At 38.7% G+C, this 22849-nt stretch overlaps 1 protein-coding gene across 1 annotated transcript in view; it reads left to right on the top strand.

The window, feature by feature from the left end:
• Positions 1-17939, top strand: part of LOC109306119 (glycoprotein Xg-like) — a 31165-nt gene extending 13226 nt beyond the window's left edge. The window contains exons 2-8 of the mRNA XM_019529378.1: positions 3988-4029; positions 4428-4478; positions 11847-11906; positions 14541-14597; positions 15296-15334; positions 15676-15795; positions 17227-17939. Coding sequence (XP_019384923.1) covers positions 3988-4029; positions 4428-4478; positions 11847-11906; positions 14541-14597; positions 15296-15334; positions 15676-15795; positions 17227-17243 — 386 coding nt within the window. The 3' untranslated portion in view covers positions 17244-17939. The remainder of the gene's footprint in view (positions 1-3987; positions 4030-4427; positions 4479-11846; positions 11907-14540; positions 14598-15295; positions 15335-15675; positions 15796-17226) is intronic.
• The last annotated feature ends 4910 nt before the right edge of the window (positions 17940-22849 follow it).

The following is a 22849-nucleotide window of genomic DNA, read 5'->3' as shown; positions in this document are numbered from 1 at the left end:
GCCATTGAGAGCCGTAGGACAGGCAGCCAAGGGCAGATAAGTATTAATTTTCTAAATTTTTAGGGGCCCCGTGGACTAGATAAAATGGTGAGCCACATCTGGCCCATGGGCTGCATTTTGCCCACCCCGGTCTAGAGCTAATGATTTTGGCGTAGAGGTTACATTTAAGGCTGGTATACTGGCACTGCCATATAGCTGTGTTGGTTAGAAATATAAAGGGGAATCATCACAGCTGTATAGGGGGAAAAAATCCCTTTCTTGCTGCCTTTTACTGTGTTTGGGGACTTAGTATAATACATAGTGTTCAAACTCCTTTGGTGATAAAAACTGTGCCTCCATGAGGAGGATTTGGCAACACAGCTGTGTTACAAACCCTTCTTATTTTGTAGACAAGATCTACTGAATGCTGTCAGGCGGCAGTTTGTAAACATCCTCTTAGCCTTGATAATTCTCTTTAGGATATGACTGATCCACCCACAGTGAGTCACAATCATAGTCAACTTGCTATATTTAAAGCACAGATGCTTGCTAAAAACATTTTGGAAGTGATGCAGAAAAATAAGATTAGAAAGCATTGGGCCTTGGTCTCATGCCCTCAAGCTGGTGCTACCAGCCCTGGTGGTTCTGGTAGCATGAAGCACGAATAACTGGGTTAAATTCTCTGAGATGTTAGTGAAGTCTAGTTACATAAGAAAGATTAAAACACTCATAACCAGGGATCCTGGTTTTCTCTGATTAAAAAAATCCCCAGTTTTGGGGTTAAAAACAGTAACTCCAAATCCAGATTTCTCCATGATCAAAATGAAACACCACTATACATATATCTCTATATTAGTAGCAATTCATTTTAATCATGGAAAAATGTGGATTTTAGATTAGTTTTTTAACCTGAAAATTGGGGATTGTGTTTAGCAGCGAAAACCAGGATCCCTGGTTTACTGCTTTTTTCAGTTACAGCTGTTTCCTTTTTCCAGTTTCCTCCTTTTACTTCTAGTTATTCCCATAATAGGGGTTGGTAAAAAAAAAAAAAAAAAAAAAAAAGAGCATATTAACATTTTTATAATGTAGAAAAACATGTTTTTCAGTCTGTTTTCACTTAGAAGATCATCTGGATTTATTTTCATCTGAATTCCCTAAAGTAATTGCATAGCATATTGAGCTGAATTTTCATCTGAGCCTCTAAGGATTTTTTTTGTTCATTTGTGAACCAGCAATTTTGCAAGTGTTTCAGATCCAGTCTCAAAAATTAAGTCACCTATTATCCTCACAATTGCTTTTCTTAAGATATTTGGCATGAAAACAGAAGTTAATTCTGCACCATTAAATTTGCCTGTATGCAAAATTATCTAGCATATACAATCAGGATGGAATTCTTAACAGTCTTTTGACTAGCTGGATATTTTTAATATGATACCGTCCTCAGCCATCTGTATGTCAGGATAACATGTGCCATCCCATCTATCTTTTTTATTTTTGACCTGTTGCTCCCCATTAGAATTTGACAATCATTGATCCTTTTGGATCATGGTGTATGCATGAGAGGTCGCCGGGACGTTTAATGCATATGCCTAGGCAGGAGTTGGGGTTATTTTAAATCGTACTGTAAGAAACTATTGAGATAACAGTAGGTGGGTAGATCCTGGTTGCTGCTCCAGATTACTGTCTCTTTTGTGGGTTGGCCCTCTTTGCCTAAAGCTCCTGTACAATGCTGTCATCCTGTTTTGCTTCCTTCATCAGTTCCAGTTCTTTTTCCTCTTTTGTGTTTTTCTCCTAAAGTTGAAGTATACTGAATGTGATCTAGAAGTATATTCTTAAAGTCTTAATTCATAAGAGAAATGCTGCATTTCTCTGGTATAAAGCTGTCTTTGATCCTTTGGTAGCTGGTCTTTGTATTAGTAGTTACTTCTTACTTGTTAGAACCTGTCACAAAGCAGCCAGCTAAGCCAAAAACTTTTTGCAAAGGGCAACACAATTTCTGCTGACTCACTCCGATGTCAGATCGGCTGAGCTCTATTCACTTCATCCAGGATGATAGAAACATAGTGAGAACTAGCGAAGGAGTAAAGAGAAAATTTACAAAGGGAAAAATCATAAGGACTGTCAAGCTTAAAATCTCAATAGTGAAAAAACTCTGGGAAGGGAATCCAGATCAATTTTCTCTATACTGGGTTTGAACCAGGATCTGTTACGGACGCTAGCGTCCTTTGCTCCTTCTGGTTGTCCTCCAACTCTTTCATATCACTATAGATGGAGGGGAGTGCTCCTGTGGTGGCTTTTTGTTAAAATATTTGGTAGCCCCTTCTCTTCACTTTCTGAAAAATCTTGTTGTGTTCAAGGACCCAAACCAATAATAATAGAAGTTACTGTCAGACTTTGTCAACTGCCATCTTTTCTAGTATGCAGGGCTGGCCCAACCATTAGGCAGACTAGGCAGTCACCTAGGGAGCCAGAATTTGGGGGGCACCAAAATTATATGCAGAACAAAATAACAGGAACATCATTCTAAATAACACCCCTGGCCAGCTACGGCTTCACCTCGGTCTAAGACCTTTGGTTTGGTAAGGGGAGAAAGACCTCCAAACAGATCTCAGAGGAAAGATGACTAGAATCGCAACTCCTACTTTTTCACCCCTCAAGAGGACTTATGTTAGGGTTAATGAAAAGTGTGAAACAATTCATAAAAAAAGTTTTTATTTTTTTATGGTTCATTTTGAATATCAAATAAGTACATGGAAAAGTTTATTCTAGACTTCTTATTTTCTTCTATATTGGAAGTAGTGGGGGCACTGAGGGACACAGTTCACCTAGGGTGCCAATTACCATTGGACCAGCCCTGCTAGTATACAATATGACCTAAGATGCACCTTGTTTCTAAAAAGCAGAATGAAGGGGAATAAAAAAGATCTTTCCTTGAAAATACTGGTATGTAGCAATAAGTGACTGAGTGGTAGCAACTGGAGAGCCCAGTGTGCTCTTTGTGGAGATCCCTGTAGAACATGTGCAGCATTACTTTTTTTCCTGCCTGCAGAAATAGCTATTGCCCTATTTTCCCACTTAAAATGTGTACCCCAATCAGCAGCAGTTGATTTTGGGGAGGAAAAGTGAGGAAAATATGGTAATATGATGGTGTTGGATAAGTTCCCAAGGGAGGGGAAGGAGATAATTAGGGATGCAATCTTCCAAGGTACTGGGACAATTAAAAAAGATTATGTTAACTGGATGATCTTGTTTTGTGACCTACTTTTCCTTCATACCATAGGTAATATTTCTCATTCAGGTATCTCAGAGTCTTCAGTTAAGATTTTGAAGAACTTTGTGCTATAGCCATGTGCTACTATTTTACTATTTATTATTACCAGAGCCTACATGGCCTAGTGAATAGAGAAAGTACTGAACTGAGACTTGGGAGCAGGGCCATCCCTGGGAGAGCCAGGGGTGGGGGTGGGAGGGCAGCAATCAAGGCAATTGTCCTGTGTCCTGCGCCTTGTGGGACCCAAGCCACTTGTTTTGTGTCCGGCAGCTTGCCACTCCCTCCTCCCTCCCCAGCCGCTGCATCTGGGACCCGTGCAGGCTGATTTGCCCTGGGCCCTGCACCCTGCTATGATAATCTCTGCTTGGGAGACATGGTTTTAAATCACTGGGAATATATAGAATAGCTGGATGATCTTGGGCAGTATGTTTCCCTTGTGCCTCAGTTTCCTATTTTACAAAATGACCTTTTAAATACACTTTGAGACCTTTCAATCAAAAATGCCATATGAAACCTGGGATGTATTACAGAATGGAATAGGCTGAGGATTGTATGCATCTTGCTCTGTCATGTGCCCGTTTAGATCGGCTTTCTATTACTAAAGGTCTGTGCCCTGATGTTTGCCAGTAGAGTTCTGGCAGTAAATCACACTCATGAAAATAAAACAAAAAGAACAAAAATTGGCATAAATCTGACTTACACATTAATTGTTTTTAATATTTGTTTCCTTTTGGCAGGTCAAGGCGACTTTGATTTGTCTGATGCTCTTGATCATTCAGGTTGGTAAGCCTGTAAACTAACCATATTTTTTGTCTTTGGATATCTGTTGTGCTTGAGCTAAATTTTAAATACATTTTTACGGGAACTGAAATACAAGATGGATAGTGTTAAAACTAATTTATTAGTTTTATTAATGTAAATATCTAAAAGCATTAAAGTAAATGTCTAAAAGCCAGTGGGAAATGCTGGGTATTCAGCAACTTTGAAAGACAAGCCCTTTTCAAAATATGCTTAAATTTAAGCTCTCTTTTTAACATCTTGGGCCTGAGAATTTAGCACTTAATTTTTGGGTTTAATTATGCTTGCCTTGTTTATTATCTTGATGTACAAGTGCCTTTTTCAATTAGTTAAGAAGTGTTTCACTTTATTGAGTTAGTGACTCACTGTGTTTTCATAGAGCAACTGACTACCAAGAAACCTGCACCACTTACCAAAAGGCCAGCATCAGGTGAGTGATCAAATTAAGATGGCTAATGGAGCATGATAGTGATTCCAGGTTTGTTGTGGCTGTGGTCTGGCATGATTAGCACAGACAACTGTAGTTGCTAAGTACTTTGCTACTCAGGCAATGCAAGAAGATAATATACCAGAACTGAAGAACTTGATTACATCATATAGCATAGGCAGTATTTAAGACCAATTTTACATCTCAAATATAGGTAAATATATACATATACATTAAAGTCACTCATTTGTACAACTGCCAAACGCAACATCCTTTATGGGTACATCATAGCTTTAGGCAGTGACTGGCAAAAATTAAGATATTTATTTGCTAACGATTCTCTTCGTAATTTTATGTCTATCTTAAAATCCCTAAAAACATACAAATAGAATTAAAATAGACAAGGGCTTATGCCTCTGTCCTTGCAAATATGTGTGCAGGGAAAACGACGTGTGCACAATACATGACTAAGACAAAATGTGATCAGATGCAGTTCTGGCATTCTGCCTTCTTGCACTGCGGTAGCAAGGTGTTTAACAGCTCTATGCTGTCTGTGCTAATGAAGAGGAATGGCTGTGACTAGTAAGGGAGGACTAGAAGGTTTTAACTCCAGACTTCAGGAGGAGATTGAATGCAACAAACTAATTTTTAAAGTGATAAATTTTTTTGTCACATTCTCTTTCTCAAAAAATACTTTTTATTTGGTTGCTGATCATACCCACAACTGTACATGATGGCTGTACTGAAAGAGTGTTAAAGAATGAAATGCTTAGCAGTCAGAAAATGCCTTGGGCAAGCATTCCACATGATGCTAAGTTGGCACTCCTGGGTTAGATTGCATTCCACCGATTAGGTACGTAAGTGGACTTAGGCACCTAAGCACGACTGCATTCCACCCTGAGTCTCTGATAAACAGTTCATTCCAAAGGCAGGCGTGACTCAGTCTTAAAGATCAAGTTGGGGGTGTTTCAGAAGTAGATGCATTAATGGATTTTCAAAGACTTGGGCGAGGTGGAATAGAATCCCACTTAGGCATCCAATAAACAGAATTTGTTCCGGCCCCATGCCTGTGCGTTGGGATACAATCTTTATTAGCACCCAGTTTTGCCCCATGGAATGTTAGTCTTCTTCACTGATCTAACTGAACTGCTTCATACAAGTGACAGCTATTAAATATTTAAGCCTCACCATTCAGCATGTGGCCTCAGATTTCATAACCTGCCCCACCATTCCAGCCCACCCAGAATTTCAGTGCATTCTTTCTGCCTTTTTTTTTTTCATGTCCTTGTGACAAGGTATTTAGCAAAATCTCCAGATGTGTAGAATGTGACAGGCTGTGCCATAAGTGCTTCTGTTATGGCTTCAAACTTGAAATCGCTGGACTGTCAACCATGCACCTTGGTGCTTGTGCCACTGCAGCCCCTGTGCATATTTACTCAAAATAGCCAAACAATTTTCTACCTACACAGTCCAAAATTATTTGCCATTACATTACAATTGTAGCCCACAGGATAAATGTTTGAAACAAGTTATTAACATCTGTAATATTACTTACTGGTAGTAAAAAATCACACCAAACCTCAACTGTACCTTCATACTGCAGCAGTCAGGAAATCATGGCAAGTGTTTTAAAAATATTTTTCTCTATTAAAGAAGTAGTTAAATTTGCATGGTTTTGGATATTTTTCCATAAAAACAAAAGTTTTTTTTGTCTGTACCTACCCTAAGCCACTAACTTTAAAAAAGCCTGAGGTGGAATTGATCTAAGTTACATGGTTTTCTGTAAGCGGAGTAGTTAGATCAATAGCAAACAGAACATACGTTAGTCCTTTGTGCAGGGCAAATCTTAAACCAGGTTCTGCCATTTTTAAACCAGTCTGTGCACTGAACTTCTGTTCTGATATGGATTTTTTTTTTGGGAAAAATATATTTCTTTCTCTCTATCTATATGGTTATATATATATCTAAACCAATCCCATTACAGAAAAACCGCACCCATACAAAGGCCTGCTGGCCACCCGTACCCATTACTATGTCCACAAACCATGCACAAAACACACAAAATACACTCAGTCCTATGTGGTCTCTCCGACCAGCCCTCCCTTCACATCCACTGTGTCCTGCTTCCAGCGTCAGGTACTCAGTTCACGGGGTCTCTTTGTCATTGTTGCTCCAGTTTCTGCTGGAGGACCCGCTGCTGCTGGTGTTGTCACTGTCGCTGTCCTCCGTTCTACTCATCCATTCCTCTTCTCTGCTGCCATCGCTTTCTGCTACGGATATAGACCAGTTTCTGATCACTTATATCAGTAAAAGAGTAATGTCAAGGGTTTTCTGAATTTTATGCACTCAGAGGTGTAGGGAGACTCTGCAGTGCCCTGGTCCAAGTGCTGACCATTGGAGAGCTAGGAAGGGGCTAGGGAGTCTTACCTGGTTTTATCTCTGTCTCCACTCTGGCAGCAGCTACTGCTGCTGTCATAGCATGAGCACAGACAGCTACAGCTGAGAAGCAAGCTCACTGCAGCAGGAGCACAAGAATGACCCTCTCCCCACTCCCCTGGGTCTCAAAACTGACTGCAGGTCAACTTAAGAAATATGTCCTTGTAAGTGTCACCTTGTGGTTATGGCTACCTAGCTGATATGACACAACCTTTTTTAAAATGTGCTTTTTCCTTATTCGACATAGTATTAGTGAATCCATCACCTGGCTTTTGGGTGAATATTTTGGACATCAGATGAACAGTTTGATACCTAAGCTTTTATTTTGAAAATAAAGTGCTGTAAGCCTCCACAGCTGTGAAGAAATACTTTGAGCTATAAATTATATGCTGTTTATTTCCATATTCCCATCACACAGTAAGGTTAGGGCTGTTTTGAAATATTGCTAGCAAAGCACTGGAGTATAATGTGGTAAATAATCCCTCCCTGTAATGATGTTGAAAAAAAATCTTCAAAATGCTGAATATATTTCTGTGTGAAGCTCATGCACTTGCAGAAGACCTGGCCCAGCAGATTTTCTGTTCTTAAATAATAGCCTTACATTTTCTGTTTAAAACATATATTTTACTCCTTCTATTGAGTATGCTCTGCTTTTTCTCTGCTTTGCTTTCTTTTAATGACCTTTATTTAGGAGATGACGTTGGTGGCGGCGTAAATATTTTCTAAAGGTTTTGTAGCATTTTAGATCTTAATCTTTCTTTTTTTTCAGAAAATAACTGCCTCCTTGCATTTAAATTGGTTAGAGTAATAGAAATGAAAGGTGGAAGGAAAAAGAAGGCATCCATAAAGCCCTGTTTTCTAGAAGGATACCAGCATATAGGTCCAGGTTTTGAAGATATTGATTTCAGTGGGAGTTATTTGTCTGAACACCTTTTAAAAATCTGGCTCTTAGACCTTAAGTGCTTACTTGGCACTTGACAATGGAATTAGGCTCCTAAATCAAAGGCATTTTTGCAGATTTTATATCATAACACATATAACCTGTTGTGCGTTCTCTTAGTCCTCTTTTAGCCAAGCTTGTTTATAACAAACCAGTACTTTTGTTCCTCTCTTTCTATTTTAGATGTTTCTTGAACACTATTTGATTTGTCTGTATCATTCTAGTAATAAGATCTTTGGGAAACCAAATATTAATTAGTCTAGGTATGGGATCGTCACTTTGGCAAGGTGTTTACACATAATATTTTACTTTAAGCATGAGCATACTTCAGAATAGTAGCATGCTTTAGTGCTTTGTAACAGCAAGGCTAGAGAAAGAGGTTATTAACTTCATGTCCCAATGCCTTCATAGTTGTCTTTTCTAAATTGAATCTTTTTATACTGTCTCTCCTATACCTATACCTGTCAGCTTTTTAAGGTGCCCCCCTCCCCCCGATATCAGTGCTTGGGTTTTGTTTCTTCATATGTTAGTTTATAGTTTTTCAGTGTTGAGTCTAATATTGTTTTCAGTTCTTATATTTGCAGTCTCTTTAGATCCCTTTATGAGATTCTTTTTCCTGTTTTAGTTCTTCATGTTATTACTTTTATTGTTTAATTTTATTGATTGGTTGCCTTAATTTCTCAATTAGATCATTAACTCATAAATGAAACACCCCAATAAATGCCACCTCTTAATTTGATACATTGCTCTCTGTACATTCTGGCTTTATCTCAGTTGTTCATAGAGGGTACAGTAATTCTGAATGTTATATGCCACATCATCAATGGTTCTTAATTATTTTTCCTTTATCCATAGCAGGGCTCCAGTTCTAGCTCCAGTTTATTTAAAGTATTGTTATAGTATCATAGAGAATTGGATTAGGGAGTTCATAGTTTTCTGCTTTTTGATCCTAGTGAACATATTGGCCTCTGGGCTGGGTCACAGTCTTTCCTATTAAGAGGCTGGCAGAGGTAGACCCAGAGGCATACAGTGGTGCAGTTGCACTCCCCTTTAGCTGTGTGCTACATGTGGAGTGAACTGCCAGAAACTCATCAACATGTCAGCACAGCTTTACATGTGCTCTGAGCTCTGTGAGCTCACTGCCATGGGGTCTGTGCAGATACTCTACTTTCAAGGAGCTCTGTAGCCTTCTACTCTTTGTCCTTTCCTCCCCACCCCCTGCCCTCCCACTCCCATTACATTCAACAGTAGGGAAAGGAGCGGATGAGCAACAGTGGCAGCAGTAGCAACGCTTAGCTCTTGCTTTCATTGAGTCCAGGGTCTGCACACCTCTTCCTCTTACTCCCTTTCCCCTGATACTTAATTGCGGGTGGGGTGGAAGGAAGAAAAGAGGAAACAGCAGCAGGCTTAGGAGCTGAAAGCAGGATCTCCAGGCAGACTAACCAGTGAGCTCATGGAGCTCACAGGACATGAGGGGCTATACTGACATGCTGGTGAACTCTGAGAGCTTACTGGCATCCAGGATCACAGCAAAGGGCTGCCTTATACCTACAATCTTTTCAGCTATGTGACACTTCTGCTATGAGCTGTCTTCACTTTGCATGTACCATGCAGCTGAAGGGGGTGTGGCTGCACACAGGTCACTGCAATCCTGGATCCATTCACGGAGGCAGGTAATTTCATGGCTCACAGTCTGATTCAGCAAAGAATGTAAACATGTGTTTAAATCCCTATTTGCTCCAAAAGGCTAGGCTCATGGTCAAAATTAAACATGTGTTTAAGTTCTTTGCTGAATTGAGGCCTAAAATACCATTCTGAAAAGTTATTTTAAGCCGAATGTTAGGCTTTCTGTGTCTTTTCTACACTGAAGGAAAAAAAGGAAATATACCTCTGGGTGAGGAATTTTCTTAGCAAGGGAGGAAAAGTTTGGATTTTAGTCCATAGTTTGATTTATTTGCAAACTCACTTCTATGGTAGAAACCATCTCCCTGGTTCTGTAAGGAATTAAAATAGTGTAAATGCAGTGGGCCAGTTGTAGCTGGCTGGGTACAGATGAATATAATGATGACTTATAGACTAGTTCAAATACATATATAAAGTAGTAATCCTGGGTCTTCATAGTCTGGCTGGGGCAGTGTTATTTCTACCATCAGCCCTGTGGTATTCCAGTATTATGTGGCAGGCCTGGGACATTCCATTCCACAACAACTGAGAAACTAATACAGGTTCTTACATAGAAGTAATACATGCTACTTTCTTTAAAGTGGATGTATTAAATTTATTTGTGTGTGTGTGTGTGCGCACACGCGCCTGCGAGTGTGGTAATCTCACTCTCCTCCCAACATATATTCTCCTAGGGCATGTCCAGATGAGACTGCACGTGTTTTGCAGCATCTCAAAGCCCTTTGAGATGCTGCAAGACGCACATGTGGGAATTAGATCCCTGGATAAAAAACTGCAGCAGAAGAAAGTGGGGCCTGAGGCAACCAGAGGCTGGGTGCTCCACAGAGTCATTCTGGTAGCAGCCAGAGCATGTTTATGGCTGGCTCTCACTCTGGTGCTGAAGTACGCTGCCTGCTTGTGCAGGACAGGCAGTGTGCTAGCCACAGGGAGCTAGACCTGGGCTCCAGTGCCAGTAAGTGGGTGCTGGGGGGGCGGACTGTAAGCTTTATTGTGGGGCTGTTTCTCCTGTGGGGGGGCTGTGGCCCCTGGTGGGGGGGCTGTGGCCCCTGTTGAGGGGGCTATAAACCCTGTTGGGGGGCTGTAGCCCTGGGGGAGCTTTAACCCCTGTTGGGGGAGCTGTGACCCCTGTAGGGGGGCTGTAACCCCTGTTGCAGGTACTGTGGCCCCTGTGGGAGGGCTATAACCCCTGTGAAGGGCATGCCTTGACAGTTCAAACATCTTCCGGGTGACAGCTGCTCAGATGTCAGGGCAGGGATACACATGGCAGTAGTGCCACACAAAGGCCAGCTTTGTAGCTACAGCCCACTGGCAGCTGGCCCAGAGGGGCAGGTGCCTCATCCAGGTCTGGCAGGTGCACAGCAGGTCACAGCCAGGCAGCAGCCCCCACTACCAGACTGCTGCAGTGGGTAAAGGGTGCAGGGAGCTCTCAGGGCTGTTTCAGCAGTCCAGCTGGCACAAGGGGTAATGAGCCCAGGTACCAAGTGGCTGGGCCCCAGAAGCTCCTGAGAGTGAGTAGTCCTGAGCTACTTGTCAGGGCAGCTTTTTGTATTGGTGGAGCCAGGACAGGGAAGGTTTTTATACTGCTGGGAACAGCACAGGTGCTGGCTCCAGGCTATAGCTCCCTCTGGCTGCAGATCTAGGCAGAGCCAGGCAGGGTTATTGTGCCCCAAGTGGCACAATTCACCCCATACCAAAGCCCATGTCTGGACACCTGCACTGAGGCAAAAAGCCCTGGCTCTAATTTACACTGCTTCTATTTGAGCTGCTGCAAGCGCACATGCTTGTATGCATGGATGTACCCCTATTGTTTATAAGCAGGGATACTGGTTTTCTCTGATAAAAAAAAAAATCTCCAATTTTTTAATTAAAAATAGTAACCCAAAATCTATATTTTTTGGAGATTAAAATGAAATGCCACTACGTATATATTGTGGTGTTTCATGTTAATCATGAGAAAATGTGGATTTTGGGTTACTTTTTTAAATCTGAAAATTGGGGATTACCACAATAAGACTAACACAATAAAATTGTCATAGAATCCTATGTAACCAGATTGCTGTCTTCTTTCCCATTGTATTTGGCATTGAACTGGCATGAACTGGAATGACGTCTCTTCCATTATAGATGCTAATAATCACTATTTCCTGTATGATCCTTATATCACACCATTTTTCTTGGAGCCCTTCTCTGGCATATTCATTAATCAAAGAGCTGACTGAAGAAATGGACATTTTTTTTCTTGGAAATTGTAGTGTGGGATACACATTTTCATAGAACGTGAAATTTTTCTTCTAACAATTATTTTTTAACAGATGACCACCCAAAACCCCAGCCACATCCTCATCCACAACCAGGGAGCAATAGCAACACTGGTAAGAATATTTCCTCTTAAAAATTAAGGAAAAAAACCCATTTAGCTCAGATTTTTATTCAGTAATCAGATTATATATTCTGTGTACTTATTTAATCATCTCCTTTTGATAACTATTCCAGATCTAATTTGGAACCCTAAGTGCTTAAAACATTAAGATAGTTTGGGTTGACATACACAGTTGATCAAGATTCTGATTTTACATGGTATTTTTTTTAAATCACTAAAGAAAAAAATATGGTTATGATGGCCCAAAAAGTAAGCAATGAAGAGAAAGAGGGAAAAAAGGAGGAGGGAATAGGAAGGGGTAGAAGAAGAAAAGGGGAATGTGCAATGAGCAACAATTTAATGACCAAAATATTCCAACAATTCCTTCCAAATTGCACCAAACATTTTGGGCCTACGTAAACCTGCTAGACATGATTCTCTCCATGAATGCCAGCTGTACCATCTTATTTTATCAGATTTCAACCTTTGGAAATGTCCTACTTTTCCAGTGCAGCAATATAAACTTGCATGTTTCTAATAAAACCGGCTGTCAGAGTGTAATCTCAGATGGATTTGGTCTGGATTCCTTAGGGATATACCTGAGAACACACACATATTTGTCAAAGGTATTAGTGCTGTGTTCAAAGTCATGTTAACTTTAGTTATAGTTTCTTTCCAAAAAGAATTGATAATAGGGGATGACCAAAACATGTGACCAAGCGTTGCCTGCAATGCATTGTATCTTCAACGTGTACCTACTAACAATATTTTACCTTTTTTTAAGGTTAGAGTGAGCCCAGTGCAGATGAAAAATGACCTTTTCTTGTATGAGAGGAGGTCTAAGTTCAGTTGTTGATGGTTGAATATTGTGAATTCCTGATTTCCACTGAGATTCTGTCATCTGGATAACTAGGTCTTCATTACACTTCACTCTTAAATTGGATGCATCAGGTCTGTTATGCAACATCATATATTCATAGAATGATGGCACAGAATGGAAAGAGAAACAGATTTCAAGGGAAAAAAACATCTATCTTAAGTATTTGCTCTACCTAAAGCCTCAAATCCAAGCTGATTTTTTATCTAGTACTTGATGCAACTATATATAGATAGATAGATAGGTAGATCTCACCATTCAAGTATTATCGAAGTTCAAATTCATCACAACTGAGAAAAGGACTTAATATGAGTTCCTACTAGAAGCTGTTCTACATACACAATACCCTTACCCATTCTCTATCTCCACATCAGTGTGTGGGATCCATACTTCAAAAAGAGATTGGAGGTCAAATAGACATCTTCTAATGTAACAAAGGATGACACTTTAATACATTAGCCGAATATTTCCAAGCTTGTTGGGCTTCAAAAATTATAGGGATTAGAGAGTTAGAAAAACAGTGAAAAGTAGACTTTATGATGCATAATAGTGGAAGTGGAAACAACTGCCTATGCAATTTTCACCCATACAGGAGAGATACCAGTTATATCAGTTGTCCAGTATATAGCCTAATTAACTAAGAAGTCATTGTAATACTGTTGAAGGTTTGGAAAATGAAAGCCACCCCTTTAAATTGGTAGTTATGTATTCTTTTTTTTTTCCAATTGAAAGCCATGACCTTTTTTCTATTGAAAGCATTCTCTGGCGTCTGGGACAGTAATTTACTCAATTCATGACTCGAAATGGTAAGAATGAGTAGGTTATCAGGCAAAGGATGTGTGATATAATCCTAATCTAAAGACATATTTTTTCTTATTAAAGTATCTGTTTTTGTATCCCCTCTTTTCTTCCAGAAGATATTATACACTCTTATAAGAAGGCTTTAGTAGTTTTCCATAATATTGAGTTCAGGAAAGGAGTAGGTTCATTAAACTCCATAAATCTTTTTAACTCTTACACAATGAATTCTTCACATTTAAATCATTCATCAGAGAGGTTCTGACTTGCCAGTAATTATTTACAGCTAGTCCATCTACAGGAAAGAACTGAAGCTCTACCTTTGCATTTTGCAAGACAGGTATAGAGTAAATAGAGGCATTGACACCTGAATCTAATTACTGGTCACATCCGTACATGCCCCTGACTGTGCATTTGGTACTGCGCAGTTGTTTATTACTTGTTAAAGTACCTGCTGGTACTGTGCAGTCCTGGTGGCGCACAGTTATTTTTAGATGCTGCACCGCTGTAGCAATGAGCTACATTGCCATCGTTACAGCAACATAATGTCTCGAGTAGACCTGCCTACTATATCTAAATCTTGGTGGGACCAAGTATTTATTGACTAATCCATTTACAAGGTATTGAATGCTAGAATAGCACGATGCTGATAATCATCTTGCTTTCTTCTCCATTCTCTTAATAACAATCTAGTTGTCCCTATTGCAGGATCAAAGATTTACTCTCTGAATTCATGGCATTTTTGCTTTTAAATGGATTTTAATGAATGACCTTGAGGTGAAAGCAGCTGACCCCCTTTGCACACAGTAGGCTCACTGGACAAGAGTTCCCTCACTGTATAAGAAGATTCTGGGAAAATTTTCTTTTAAGGCTCCAAGAACATGCAGGATATGGTAGCTGAAGGCAGATGATGAAATTAAATCAAATTTAGAAAATAATAATTAAAAAAAAGATAATATTTTAATTTTGCAGGTGATATCAGTGACTTAGATCTCAATGATGGGAAGCCTCTGCCACCAAGGCCACCAGGTATTGTGTGCCCATTATATTGTTATTTTGCAGCTGCTCTCATATACCGATACCCAGAGTCATCGGGCTTTGCTTTAGACTTAGGTCTGCACGTCACTGCCTAATATAAAAATGGATTCTACAAGTCGTATTATGATGAGTGTATCCACCAGCAGTGTTACAAGATGTTGGTCTCTCTAGCTTGGCTCCATAAATCAGTTTAAGCTCATCCATAAGCACCCTATTGAGCTGAGGCAGAATCTTCAAATCTTTCGGTTTCAGCCCCATCTGGCCATTGAATTTTGTGGGTCTGTTCAGAGGGAAAGGAGATTCTCCACAGGATGAAGAGGAAAAACATGAGGCCAATAATGATTTAGATTGCCTCCCCCCCCAGTGGTCTGTCAGTAAAATGAAGCTACAATGTAACAGCGCTGTGGCCACTTCCCCTCCATGCACCCTGTAGGAGGAACTGCCTATGAATTGAAATGTACAGAGCATTCTTAGAAGGCAGCTAAGGATGTTTTCCTCCTTTTATGAATTAGTATTATTAAAACATTAAAGCAGAGAGGACTTGTAATCAAGATTAGAACCCATGTATCCCCAATTTCCAGTCCTCTACTCTAATCATATGTTGCAGGACATTTTTGTCTTCAGCTAAATAAAAGAGGTGACTGTTGTCAACAAGTTTCTTAAAAATAACATTTTCTTCTCCCTTTCAGGAGAAAAGGAACAGAATTACAATCATGAAGGAAACACTGGTATAGTAAATACATGTTTTTTTTATCCTGTTATATTTTGGGTAAACAACATGTTTCATCTTTATCAAATTTTTGCATATTCAGCATAATTTTATAAGATGGTATTTTCTTGCTACAAATAATTTTACAGTTTTTAATTTCATCACAAATCCAGCAATCTAGCATTTTTAAGGATACTCCTAAAACATTTTGTGTCATGCTGTGTAGATAATTCAAAAGTTATATCAATACTTTCTTCACACAGATCTTTGCAAACACACTTTTTCAGGGTATGTATATACACTTAAATGAGAATACTCTTTTTTTTGCTTCAAGTAAAAAAACATTCCCTCTGTCATTAGATACTGGACTAGCAGCTGGAGTTGCATCTCCTGTGGTTTCTGCATTTGTGCTGTTGATTGTTGGATCAGTAGCTGGCTACAGAGCTTACAAGAATAAGCAACTTTGTTTCAAACCACGGGGTAAGTTTGAACTCTGTTTTCATTTCTATTTGAGAATTGTGGTAAACACATATTGAAAGAAAAGTTTCTATTTTCTTATGACACAAGTTTAAAATCTATATGTTCTCTTTGTATGACATGCATAGAAAACATTAGCTAAACTTATGGGCATAGGCATGGAAGGAATAACTAAATGAAAAGGATCTGTTACAGTCTTTGAGTTTTAGATAGTGAAATATGGTGCACCTGGGTACAGATTTCATTTTACTTGCATCAACTTTTTCAAGACCAATAATCCCCCCAACAGGGATTAATTGGAACTCATTATTACTTACCTTTACTATTTAAGTTGTAGTTGTACCCTGAAAATACTATGGCTTGCTAAAATTAGACTGGAAGACTAAAGGCATGTCTATATTACAATCATAACATGGGTCCTAATATTTACCCAGGTTCTCAGGCAGATATTTCAGCCCCTGCTGAATTCCATGCTATCACAGAGACAATACGAGCAGTCGTGTTATTCCACTTATTTCTACATAGTCTGTGGTCACAGCAATGATCTTACTCTAGTCTTACTCATTCTCCCATATAGGGATGTATGTGTGTGTAGAGAGAGAGTCCAATTTCTTAAAAATGAAAAAAAATTTAACAATACCTAGATGCATAATGGTCCCTGGTGCCTGATAAGCACTGCATATATGCAAGAGTGAATTAGAATATTTAGGTGAAATTTTTTTCAAAGTGCTTGGAGCAGATCTGACACTCAAAGTAATAAGAATATTATCATAACTTTTCAGTGAAAACTCACTTAAGCCTTTTAATTATTTCAGCCTAAATATTATTCTCTAGGTTTGTAAAGGATATTTGTTAACTGTTAGCCTGTATTAAATGCTATCTTTCTTTTTATGGCAAATAAGCTATGTTCATCTATCAATTTTCAATAATAATCCAAAACATTCAAATTTATTGAATTCCCAATTCAAGTCTCACCCTCTCCCTTCACCCTATTATTGGAAAACATGATGGTAGTTTTGACTAGAGGCTTTTGTGATACAAAGTGGTTGCAATTTTACATTTACCATGGGCACCTACAAGAAATCAGCATAGACTCAAAGGAAGGTCCTTCATCATCTTATGAAAACTTATTACCTGATGTAGTTGCCTGTGATAGCAGAGACTGGACCTTTCATAGTCTTGTGTTCAGAAAAAAGGCACAATTAAAATATCACTCCATCCCTACTGCTACTGCTGCTATTAGAGGTCCTGTGGAGTCTCTAGAAGGATTGTTGTATAGGGCAGAGGAGAAAAAATTCTGTTTGTCCTTCCCTAGGGACGTACAGACCTTGGCTGATGCACTTGGGGCTGTAGAAAATGATTATAAAATAAAGAATGGACTAAATAACCCTGGGCAGAAACTTTTCAATGTTTGTTTTCAATTTTTCATTTTAGGTGAGACATCTATATAAGCTGCCAGGACATGACCTACACAGTGATAGTGATTGATAGATCAATCCAAAATGTAAAAAATACATATATTGCTCTCCTGAAAAAATAATGCATAAAATGTTTTTTTTTTTCCTTGGGACAAAAAAAAAGGGGGGAGCAGCTAAATCCAAAAGCAAGTTTTATAAATCTTTTCTATGCTTTTTTTATCCTACACTGAAAACCCCCCCACCATTCATTGAAAATCTTGAAAACTCATCACACTTCTTCTCTCCTCAACTTACTGACACAATTTTATTCTGGACTTTATGTAATTAAAGATACATTTAATGTATGTATAAGTAATATAGCACAATCTTCACGTTCTACATTTTGTGTGTATATTTTGGTTCATATGTTAAATCAGGTCAGTTTATTGTTTATAAAACTATATAATAACCTTCTGAGGTTTAATGTTTTGCACTGAGCATTTTAACCACAGAATAGGTAGTACTTTGTTTGCTTCCTTAAACATAATCCTTCTAGTGACAGAGTCATAAAGAATTTGCCATTCTCCCCTGTGCACATAGATATACTCTTATGTATTATATGTATTTTTATGAGATTTATGGACTTATTCAAGTTGTATAAAAAGGATTAAGTATTTATACCTTTTCTTTTGACCCTTGCATCTGAATTCTGTTGAACGGAAGAATCAATACTTGAAAACTGTTTTTCTTAAAAAAAAAAACCCGTTATGGGTGACATACTAACGTTAAAATACCATTTTTTTTTTTAATGAACTCCAAAGGACACAAGTTGATCTCTAAAGAATTGTGTTAAACTCCACTTAAATTCTAAAAGTCTGAAGTTAACTTTACTTCTCTTCAGTGACACTTGATGTAGAAAGAGCCATTTCTAGAACTCTTTAAAGGCAGCAGGAAGCCCTTGCATTGACTTTAATCAGTTATGAATCAACTCCTTAAGTACCAGCTTTTAGGTAATTTGGAAGCTCTGTAATAGAGACCAAGGCTACATGGTGCAATGCAATTTTGTGCAGATGCACAAACTAGTATAAATATGAGAAGCAGTCTAGTCAAATTTAATGTGATCCTTTGCCCAGGCTAATGTATGCTGAAGAAAACTACCTAGCTTGAATAAACAAGGTTCACACTGAATCTTGCCATGCAGATAGACCCCTAATCTGTGCAAGTCATTAAAACATACTTTATAGGATATATTACAGAAGAGGAGGTGTCACCACTAAGAGCCAGGTTAACTGTTTTCTGGACTCCCAACTGCTGAAGCTTTGTCTGGTGAGCAAATCAAGGCTCCAAAGCCCTGGCAACAGCTGCAGGACCAGAGGAAGATTAACCTGGCTCTCCGCAATGACACCTGACACCTTCCTGCCTCCATTCAGGAGACTCCTTTTTCTGAGTGCCAGGGACTCCTGTGCCACTTGTGCAGGTCAGGCACCTCTGTTATAAGCACTAGCTATGGAGTTTTGGCCTTTCAGTGATAGCTGTATCTCCTCATGTTTTTAACTCTGGAGACTTTGGTTTAGTCCTAATTTGGCAGCAACACTATGTTGACCATCATGTAATGAAAATACAGTATAAGGAGTAGGGGTAGGAAACACAGGGTACATCTACACATGCACTTTACTGTGGAGTTGACTAATTAGCTCCGCAGTAAAGCATCACAGTCTACATGTATGGCAGTATCAGGGGACAGTAAACTAATTAACTCCACCATAGGATAGTATTGTTGGGGACAGTATTATTTTACAGTGGAGTACTTTACTACACTGAAACAAATGTCTAGACAGTGATGGGGGTTTAAATTGTGCCCAGTCAATCTAGCCAGCTGGGGGCTTGCTCCACTACATCTCAAACTGTTGCTGTCCTGAGTACATGTGATGATGCTGTGCCTGGCAGTAGTTGACTCTGGCACAAACTACTCTGGAGTTTATTGTGTCACCTTAATTTCATGTGTAGAAGTACCTGCAGTGTTTTCAATTAGAAGCCCTACCTTGAAGCACCCTATATAATCACCCTGCACCTTTTTAGCTTCTTGAAATGTAGGCTCTACCTACATTTCAAATATATGTTCTCTTCTCATTCTTAAACTGATACCTAGTTTACACTTAATTTCCGCTGAGTATGATTTTGTGTTTTCCTCTTCTTCATCAGCATAGCTATGCTGTCTACGTGCCTCCCAGAATAGAAATACTTTTATACTACAAAATGTGCTTTTGTCCACAGAGTTTACTTGCTTTGGAAAACTGGCTCTAAACTATAACTGCAAAATTATTTTTGGCTCTTAAACTGCATCAGCACTAGTTGAGGCCTGGTGGCATAGCCATGCTAACAGAACTGTGTCAGCAAATCCTTATAAGTGTAGGCAAGATGTAATTGTTTTGACCTTCTTTTTACAAAAGAACAATGCTTTGCCTTGTAAACTCATTAAATCGCATAGTAATGGCTTTAAGCCTGAAGTGGGACTTTTACCTCTCCAAAGAATCCCTAATGGAAAAAAGAGCATGAAGCTTTGTTTATAAAGGTGATGAAAAAAAGATGTCAACTGCAGAAAGAGGTTTTCCACAAACAAACCCAAACCCTTCTAGATAAAGAATAATTTCAAATGGTAGTAACTGAGGAAAGAGACTATTAAGGGAAGGTTATTTTAATAATATACTAATATGTGATCTGAGTTTATAAACAAGCAATTATAATTGTATGTATCAATTAATATAAAATGCATATATCTGAACAAGTAACAAGAATAATGACAGCTTTATGACTGTATTGTTTTTAAACATCATCATGAGAGCATTCATTGCATTTTTTTAAAATATGTTCTTAAAGAGGAAAGAGATTTCTGGAAAGGTGTCAGACCACAATGCTGATGGTTATCTTGAATTGAAGTGTGCGATAGTAAAGCAGAGCTACAGCTTTAATTTATTGCAGTGATTCTCAATGAGCGTGCCATGACATGCTGGGCTTCCTTGAGATCTTTCAAAGGATGTTGTGGGATGCCGTGCCAAACTAACACTGTTAGGTGTGCAAACATGATTCACAAGATAAACTTGTAATTTTCAAAATTGAATCCATACTGGTAAAAAAGAAATCCACCCTGTTGTGATCTTTCTGAGTTCTTTGCAACAGAAGAATTGCTCTTTTATTTTTCCCTAGTCAAAAAAGTGGAAACTAAGAATTGGAATTTTTCAAGGGTTTTTTTTTTTTTTGTTTATCAGAGTGCCTTGAGTCTAAAAAGGTTAAAAATCATTGACCTATTTAAATGCTACAAGGCTTCTTTCATGTAGTGGAACAGCTAAGCAGCAGAATAACATATGATTGTTATTAAGCATGGAAAACATTTTGTAATATCTGAATTGTTTAAAATATATATATATATATTCTCTCTATTGCAAACTTCCAATAAATGCTACTTTTCTTTTATCTAAGATGAATTAGTTTTGTTTGTTTGTATACATTTTGAAACATTTTGGCCAATGCCCTTAAAATATGGTTCTATAAAAAGGCAAGGAAATATTCATGAAGCTTCTGTTCAAGGGTTTTGGAGAAAAATAAAAGGACCCTTGAGTACTATTAAGTCTTTCTTCAGTGCCAGAAAAGAGCCTGTGTGTAAAAAGCATTAAGGCTTGAAATGTTGTTATAACCCACTTTTCATTTCCTCAGTTTTCTCCAAGCAATTCCCTATTTTGTTGAAACTTCCTATGTTTGTTTTCTTTCTACATTATTTTTTCTGTTTATTAGTGTTTGAGCTGGCCAAACAAGGGGAAAACAGAACTAAAACCAAAATTAAACCTATTTTGTTAAACAATAAGGCTTTTAGTGGTCTAAATAGCATCAACAGAAAGCTTTTTTCTGTTGCTTTTGATTGGGTGCTGTTATTTAAATTTGGTTGGGGGGATATTGTCATGATTCTGATACAAATGACCCACTAAGGAATGTCACTAAAGTTTTGGAAAGTTCTGAATCACAATAACAGCGGCAGTTATGTGGAAAAGCAAGAACTGTGGTTGTGATATAGAAGAAACTGTGGGAAAATAAACCATTTTAGACATCTATGTAACTCATTAAATGGGATCCTTTTTCCCTCATCCCACTAAAGACAGAATTTCCAGGACTGTCATGAACTAATTTAGAACTAAATTACTAATTTAGTCATTTAGATTTCAAAAATGGAAATGTTAAAATACTTGGACTAATATTGGGTGCATGATGGGTTTGTACACTGCACAAGGGAATGTTGGCACTGGGTTTATGACCCAGATACCTTGTTCCAGGTGGACCCAAACCCTTAGACCAACCACAACCTCTCCATTCAGTAATAGGCAAATGTTATTGATACACAGTGGGCATGTCTACACGAGATATGTCAGTATGCATTAGCCTAATTATAACGTGCATTGTGGGCATGCATCTACATGTGCATGCCCTTAATGTGTATTAAAAATGACAAAATTAGGCTACTCATGCCTGAATTTTATACCTGCAAATGCAGCTATCAAATTTAGGCATGATTAGTTAAAACACATTAATGCATGTATAGATGCGACCCGGGACTAACTTTTAGTGCTGGATCTTCCAAGCCACTAGAGCCACATGGCAGACGTTCAGGGACTTGGCACTGAAAATTAGTGCCAAGTCTCTGCATGAGTAGACACCTACCAAAAATCACTTAATGTGCATTAGCTTAATACGCCTTAAATTTAATTGTGCTTAAATGCACATGTAGATACTTCCAGAGATAGCAGATAAGAATAATGCAAACAATTCTATATTTGCCAGTCCTAGAGCTGTCACAGAATCAAGGTACATCTGATCAGTATGCAAACTTCACTCTGAGGTTCTTTTTTGAATGTCAGATGTTAGCAGGTTGGAAGCCAAGACCCATCCCCACCGTGGGGTGGGTGAGACGGGCTGGTGGTATGACTTCTCCATGGTGGCCTCAGGTTCCCCTCTTGGGGGATCCTTTGCTGCTCTGAAATCCCTCTTTTTGTATTTTTTCTCCCTCCTGTTGACTCTTCATCTCTAAGCATCATTGATTGGTTTCTCTGTGTTCCCCATACTGCCCATGTTCTGTCCTTTGAACATATTCCTTTCTTTCAAAAACCCATAACATGCACACATACTAATTTGGTTATCTACCAGTTTCTCCCAGTTAGGTCTATCTACCAAAACTGGAAAATCCCAAGGGCTCTACAGTTTGGCACTGTGACCTGCAGAGTCCTTTATTTCTGTTTGGGTACACTGCTCATGATAGGGAACAGTGTGGTACAGGTCTTCAGTTTCCAGCTTGTGTACCTGCTTGCTGCTTGCCTGTCTCAGACACAGTGGACCTTGAAGGAATCTTTGTTGTAAACAGGGTTTTAGAAATCAATAAAAGGGTATAGTGGACACTACAATGCCCCAAGGGGGCAGGATTCAACAAAGGTTAGACACTTACAATCATTGACAAAAAACAGGGTTAACAAAATATAAAACACAAACAGCAAAACAAACAATACGGGTTGGTGAAATATAAAAAGGCACAAAATGCAAAATGTCAAATAAATATAGGGCCTGGGTACATGGAGGGGGACAATACTATGACCCCTTTCCACTGCAAGAAGATTTGCTTC

This window comes from Crocodylus porosus, unplaced genomic scaffold (genome assembly GCF_001723895.1).
Source record: "Crocodylus porosus isolate Cpor-Errol unplaced genomic scaffold, CroPor_comp1, whole genome shotgun sequence".
Classification (NCBI taxonomy): Eukaryota; Metazoa; Chordata; order Crocodylia; family Crocodylidae; genus Crocodylus; species Crocodylus porosus.
This window is presented reverse-complemented; position numbering and strand designations above follow the sequence as displayed.